The sequence below is a fragment of the Cyprinodon tularosa genome, unplaced genomic scaffold (genome assembly GCF_016077235.1).
Source record: "Cyprinodon tularosa strain WSP-4 unplaced genomic scaffold, ASM1607723v1 ctg491, whole genome shotgun sequence".
Taxonomy (NCBI): Eukaryota; Metazoa; Chordata; class Actinopteri; order Cyprinodontiformes; family Cyprinodontidae; genus Cyprinodon; species Cyprinodon tularosa.
The window spans coordinates 306,274-313,835 of record NW_024039220.1 but is presented as its reverse complement, the minus strand read 5'-3'; the positions used below and the strand labels follow the sequence as shown (position 1 = coordinate 313,835).

General features: G+C 39.6%; 1 protein-coding gene across 1 annotated transcript; it reads left to right on the top strand.

Moving 5' to 3' along the window:
• The first annotated feature begins 1,885 nt into the window (after window positions 1–1,885).
• LOC119794784 (thyroxine 5-deiodinase-like) lies at window positions 1,886–3,323 on the top strand. Its single transcript, XM_038302496.1, has one exon. The coding sequence runs from the start codon at window positions 1,965–1,967 to the stop codon at window positions 2,769–2,771; it is 807 nt and encodes a 268-aa protein (XP_038158424.1). The 5' UTR covers window positions 1,886–1,964; the 3' UTR covers window positions 2,772–3,323.
• The last annotated feature ends 4,239 nt before the right edge of the window (window positions 3,324–7,562 follow it).

The following is a 7,562-nucleotide window of genomic DNA, read 5'->3' as shown; positions in this document are numbered from 1 at the left end:
TGCCTCTTGTCAACACCATCTTTAGTGTTGACAAAAAATGTAACCATGACTAAAATAGCTGTTTTTTTGGATGTTGGGGTTTTATGTTTTGTTTTTCACATCTGGTCACATGGAGTGGGAGTCAATAGAAAACAAAATATCTATGAAGTCTGTTTACTATCTCTTAATCCTCCTTCATAAGCAGCCCCGTAACCAGCACTGAGAACACCTAGGTCATGTCCTCTGTGTTTTCCTGTTTTTTGTTTTTTTATTTATTTATTTATTTTTATTCATAGAAATGTCAAACTATATGATGAAAATTTTCTGACTTTGATTGGTGTAAAGATCAGCATGCATTCTCATTTCTTTAAAGAAAATAATAAAGTCCACAATCACCTTATAAAATCACATTATTTTAAAACTGATATCATAAATGCAGATATCTGAAATGCATATTTTAGATAGGAATATATATTCAGTCAAGCTAATAAATGCCAAAATGGCCTGCCATAAAAGCATGGCTAGGAATAGGATCCTCATCGTCCTCAGCAAGCATTTGAAGCAACTGTCACTAGGATTTTGTTTTACAGTCGGAGCCTACTTAAATCTATTGATGCACACGGGGCAAAATAATAGAATGAAATAGTACTATATTTTTCTTGAGGTAGCCTAGTTGTGTCGCTCGGGGAAAAATAATGTAGCCTAGACCTAATCAAACAGCCCGTCTACAACTTTGTTTTTAGGTTAGTTAGTTGTGTTGCTCATGGTGCATTACGAAGAATAAAGATTTCTGCTTCGGCTATTTTAAAACGGAGCAAAATAATATAATCAAACAGCTCGTATACAACTAACATTGTTCTTGAGGTTATTTCTTGCCCATGGTGCATTATGTAGAATACAGATTTCTGCTAAAGCTATTTCAAAGCAATTGACGCATACAGGGCAAAATAATATAATCAAACAGCCTGTGTGTGTAAACATACACTCGTTCTGCCATTGTAGTGAGGACCGTGTGTTGACTCCTCCCATTGACTTCCATTGATTTTCAGTCATTTTCAACCCTTTCTATGTCCTAACCCTAAAATTAACCTTATACCTAAACATTACCAATGCATACCTCACCCTAACCCTAACCAATTGACACCTTAGCCCTAACCATTAGCAAAAAAGCATGTGAGCACCAGGAAAATGTCCTCACTTTGCAACAACTGGTCCTCAATTTGATGGTGAACTTGAAAAATTGGTTCTCACTATGAGGGCTAGACAGGTGTACACACACACTCACTAAAATACTCTAAATTTTGTGAGTTTTGGAATAGTTATAATAAACATGTTTATATTCACCTCCTTGATGGCTTGTGATTGAACTCTCTTTATTTACATTTCCACAATATATTTTTAAAAAGTCACCATATTAGGATGTTTTTTCCTTTTTTTTTACTTCGGTATTTCAAAAACCCTGGTTACGGCCCTGTCGATAAGGTGTAACCAGGGCTCCTAAATCGGGGGCCCCTGTCTGTGTTACCGCGGCGCCGTCTGGTGGCTGCTGGCGTGAATCGTGACAAAACGGTTTTAGTTTTCAGGCAGAATGAAGAGGAGAGAAATATTTGCCGACTTCCAGGACCTGCAGTGTGGGAACCGAAAGGTTTATTCCATTCCAAGGAAATGACAGATACTATGGGAACCCATACAGGTTGCACATGCTTATGTGGAGCGTCATGTTTAACTGACATCTGGAGTGACAGCCATCCAGGTTGCGCACGCTCCCTCCCACCGCAACTAAGTGTCTCTGAAGCCCAGAGTTGACGGGAGGTAATCCCCTCCATGTGAGTGGGCGGTGCGGGTACCGGAGGCGTGTTTTTTCCTTCTATTATTCAAATGCTGCTGTACCTATAAAAAGAGGTCCTTTCCTGCGTCAGATAGTATTCTCCAATGGCTAAAGGTGACTAAATCTCAGTTATCTGAGTGTCGTCCTCTGGGAAGAGATGATGGACGACTCCGGCGGTGTCCAGATGGCGAGGGCGCTGAAGCACGCAGCCCTGTGCCTGATGCTGCTGCCCCGGTTCCTCCTGGCCGCCGTCATGCTCTGGCTCCTGGATTTCTTGTGCATCAGAAGAAAAGTGCTGCTGAAAATGGGCGAGCGCCTGGACAGCCCGGATGACCCGCCGGTGTGCGTCTCCGACTCCAACAAGATGTTCACCTGGGAGTCCCTCAGGGCCGTGTGGCACGGCCAGAAGCTGGACTTTCTCAAATCGGCGCACCTCGGAGAGGCTGCGCCCAACACCGAGGTGGTGCTGGTCCAGGAGCGGCGGCAGGTCCGGATCCTGGACTGCACGAAAGGGAAGAGACCGCTGGTCCTCAACTTTGGCAGCTGCTCCTGACCGCCGTTCATGACGCGCCTGGCGGCGTTCCAGCGCGTCGTCAGGCAGTATACGGACATCGCGGACTTCTTGGTCGTATACATCGAGGAGGCGCACCCGTCAGACGGCTGGGTGAGCTCCGACGCGCCTTACCAGATCCCCAAGCACCGCTGCCTGGAGGACAGGCTGAGAGCCGCGCAGCTGATGCTCACCGAGGTGCCAGAGAGCAACGTGGTGGTGGACAACATGGACAACTCGTCTAACGCCGCGTATGGAGCCTACTTTGAGAGACTTTACATCGTGATGGATGAGATGGTGGTGTATCAGGGAGGGAGGGGTCCGGAGGGCTACCGGATCTCAGAACTGAAAAACTGGCTGGAGCAATACAGGAAGGAGGTGGTGGACCCCCAGTCTGCGGTTCTGTGTGTGTAGCTGCTCTGTCCTCTGCTTTAGTGTCCAACCCACAGTGCAAAATATCCAGATGCTGCTATCCAACGATCACTCATGGCACATTATATTATATTTGTTGTTTCTCCTGCAGGACTGTCAGATAGAGGTTCAGCCTTTAGCCTATAGATTGTAGGCTGCTAAAACTGTGTTGTCATGACTTTTAATTGATTCCTCTATTTTTATTGTATGGGGGGAAAGTGTTTGAATCTATTGAAACTGGGTTCAGTTAGTGAACGCTCTATTTTTCTACTGTGTGTGTGTGTGTGTGTGTGCGTAAAGGAGCGCGCGTTCAGCTTAATATCTCACTCTGGCGTCTGTGTGAAGTTCGGTTTTTAAAAGGCGCATCCAGAAAACCGACACTGATGTTTCTGACACTAGAAGCAGAGCAATATTAGCTGGATGATCTCTCCCTATGTGGTTCACTGCCAAATGTGACGTTAAAAACGATGTAACTGAACAAATATGTCTTGTTTTTTAATAAAATTCAGATCAGATGGAGGGGGGGAAATACATTAAAGGATTTTTTTATATTTATTATTTTGTAAATGTCTTGCTTTTGAAATAATGGTCAGTCTTTACCTTAACTACAACAAAATATGTAAGGATGTAATCTAAACAAAGGGTGTCCTAATTCTGGAAAGTTTGGGATGATTTTAGACCTTTTGATGCAGTATATAAGATCTCATTAATACCAGGCCTTATATTCATATTAAGTTTAAATTCAAGTGATCTTTTTTATATATATAATTTTCTTTTTTAAATTGGTACCTGCAGAACAGATATCGATTAATCCAAACACTGTTGCCCTATTCAATTATTAAGAGAATTACCACTACTTTATTCTTGTTGCTAAACATTGTTTTTTTATCTAAAGCAAGAGACCAAAATTAAAAATCTACCCTTAAAAAATGTGGGAAACTAAATACCTTCGTTTTGCTAATAAAGCAAGGAGATGAGACCATTTTTATGTTTCTGATAAACAATAATTTATCAATACCTTTTTCTTTACTTGACAAAAATAAGACAAATAGAAAAAAACATACCATGCATGGCCAAGTATTAACCTGAACATGTTGTCAGAGTAGGGTACGGTATAGGCAGTATAATGCAGTGGGGATGGAGAATTACCACTATTTTATTCTTGTTGCTAAAAAAAATTTTTTTATCGAAAGCAAGAGACCGAAATTAAAAATCTACCGTCAAAAATGTGGGAAATTAAATACCTTCGTTTTGCTAATAAAGCAAAGAGGTGAGGCAATATTTATGTTTCTGATAAACAATAATTTACCAACACCTTTTTCTTTCCTTTACAAATATAAGAAAAAAAAACTAAAACATACCATGCATGGTCAAGCATTAACCCAAACATGTTGTCAGAGTAGGGTACGGTGTAGGCAGTATAATGCAGTGGGGATGCTTCAGCAGGAAAAAGGAAGAAAAAAAGCATTTATTCAGCTTTTATTTCCTCCAGTATTAAGCTTAGTCATCTATAACCGACTTTTCAGGCGGTGCATCTATCCATGTACATTTAATGTTTCACCTCTTACCAATGCACCTGCCTCCACATTATTGTTTTATACCATACATGGCTTATACCCATCGTTCTTTTTACTCTTCTTCACTGTTAACAGATTCTCCCACCTTAGCTTTGGAACCAGTAATGTAAGTTACATCAGTTTAAACATAATTAAATAAAACTTTTCAGATTTAAGAAAAAAATGAAAGGAATTAGGTTAACTAATATGCAGAAAGTGATGATGGAAATTTGAATATTTATTATTTAACGCTTCAAATGTCCATATGATCCATCAAGCCACTATTAATGCTTGATGAAAAAGGATACAGCTGACAAGGCCCATATCTTCATATCGTTTAATTGAAAGTGCATGTTTATTTGAACAAAGCTTTTCTTGTTTAGGGCAAAAATAGCAAAGGCTGTTTAGGTCATGTCTGTAATCTGTCCATCTTCACTCGCCTTTTTGCTCCTGTTAGCTCATTTTCAGCTGCGTACAAACACACATCGACAAATGCAATTTGGATTACAGAGCAATGTGAATGCTGTTGATCCCATGTGGTCAGACTTGCTACTGTGTGGGTATAATTTGCCCAGTTGTCGGTTGCGTGTAGGTCCTGAAGGATCAACGTGGCAAGCAGCGAATGGGGCTGAGCTAAAAGCATGGCTGGATATGCCCCCTTGGAGGGATTGTTTCCTGATTAAAGGGGGGGGGGGGGATCAGACTGTGTTTAAACTGCCAACCTTGAGCCAGGTTAGAGCTCAGGTTGGGAAAATATAATAATATAAAATAAGTCAATTAACATTGTGTGTCCAAATATGACAAAGACAGACTGAGAACTCAGAGGAGGAAAACAGATTGTCAGTATCAGCCATCAAGCCGCTTTTTTTTTGCTGATAGGTAATCTAAAGAGGTCAGGGGCTTTCAATCCTGCTTTCTTGTTTACCTACAGTGAATATATTATCACAGCTCCAGTCGTTAATAAAATAAACAATCAGACAGACTGGCACATGATTCTGGAGCACTTTGTGCACCGAAGATTAGATTAGCTTTATCTGGCCAAGCAGCCGATAAACTAACACTGCTGTTCTGTTCTGCTACTGAGTGACAAACGTCAGAGAGCAGCAGTGGAGGAGGTATTTAGAAATTCTGCTGAAATAAACAGGAGCATGAATATAATAAACAATAAATATTTATACCTTTTAAGTTTTTTCATATTTTTAAACCTTCTTGTATTCTGTTAGGATTTTTGTTTAATGGATCAATCATGGAATGCATCCAGAAAGTATTCACTGCACCTGTTATAGTAATTTTACAAAAAGAAAACTAAGAAGTGAAATGTATATAAGTATTCAGAGCCTTTGCCTAATGCTTTGATGGTAGAAATTACAGCCCCAAATCATTTTGAATATGATGCCTCAAGTTTAGAAAACCTCTTTAAGCAATTTGTCGTATTATTCCTTCCATTTAGTCTTAAGCTCCATCAAGTTGGATCAGAGAAATATGAAAAAAAACAAACCTTCGCCTCAGTGTAAGGTCCAATGAGCTTTAGATGGTGTGTCTCTCCATTGCTGCATTAGTCTTCCAGCTCCTGCTGCTGAAGAACCTGCCCATAGCATGATGCTGCCCCTACTTTGCTTCACTCCAGGGTTTTTATTGTCTTGGTGATGAGCAGTGTCTGTTTTTTTCCAAACAGGATGCCAGGTATTTATCAATCTTTGTCACATCATAGCAAATAATTTAGTTTTTCGTGGTCTAATCTTTCTGATACTTTTAGCAAAATCTTGATGCGCTCCCATGTACTGTTTATCAAGGAGTGGCTTCGATCTAGCCACTCAACTATACAGGGCTGATTGTTGCAAAGATGCGGTCTGTTTGGTAGAGTCTCCTCTTTCCACAAAAGAACGACGGATGTCTGACAGAGTGACAGTGGAGCTCTTGGTCACCTACCTGATTGAGGCCTTTCTGCCTCGATTTTCACAAGATGGAGGCCAATATGTTTAATACTCACTATCCTGTCCTCTCAGGTCAGAGTCTTAAATCAGATCATCTCACTTGTCTAAATTTAAGTAAACTATAAAAAATAAGAATGTGTTATTATACAGGAACAAAATCTGTCAAAAGTCTATAGAAGATGTGAGACTGGGAGGGGATTACTACATTTAAACACAACCTGCCACACACAGATTAAAATGAGAGAATGATAATAATTCAATGTCAAGAATCAGAATCAGAAATACTTTAATAATCCCAGAAGGAACTTACTTTTGTTACACGCTCCAGTTATAGTTTTATATATTTATATATATATATATATATATATATATATATATATATATATATATATATATATATATATATATATATATATATATATATATATATATATATATATATATATATATATATATATATATATATATATAAATATATAAAACTATAACTGGAGCGTGTAACAAAAGTAAGTTCCTATATATATATATATATATATATATATATATATATATATATATATATTAGTGTTGCACCGATACCGATACCAGTATCGGACGGGGCCCCGATACTGCCCTAAAATTGTGGTATCGGTATGGGCGAGTACCAGCAAATAGGGCACAGATACCATTTTGAGAGCCATAAGTTTATTCAACTATTGTCACCCACTCCTGGTAAGCAATAAAAACTTTTTATTTTTATTATCCAGTAGAACTTTTTATTAAAAATTTCTACTGGATTCACATTGTATTAGACTTTTTCCTGCTTCACAAAGGTAGGCAGCAGCTTGACAAAGCCATGATGGCAATTATTTTACATTATTATGGTATCGGTATCGGCCGATACTGCACAGCCAGGTATCGGTATCGGGCCCAAAAAATGGCATCGGTGCAACACTAATACACTATATTGCCAAAAGTATTTGCTCACCTGCCTTGACTCACATATGAGCTTAAGTGACATCCCGTTCCTAATCCATAGGGTTCAATATGACGTCGGTCCACCCTTTGCAGCTAGAACAGCTTCAACTCTTCTGGGAAGGCTGTCCACAAGGTTTAGGAGTGTGTTTATGGGAATTTTTGACCATTCTTCCAGAAGCGCATTTGTGAGGTCGCACACTGATGTTGGACGAGAAGGCCTGGCTCTCAGTCTCCGCTCTAATTCATCCCAAAGGTGTTCTATCGGGTTGAGGTCAGGACTCTGTGCAGGCCAGTCAAGTTCATCCACACCAGACTCTGTCATCCATGTCTTTATGGACCTTGCTTTG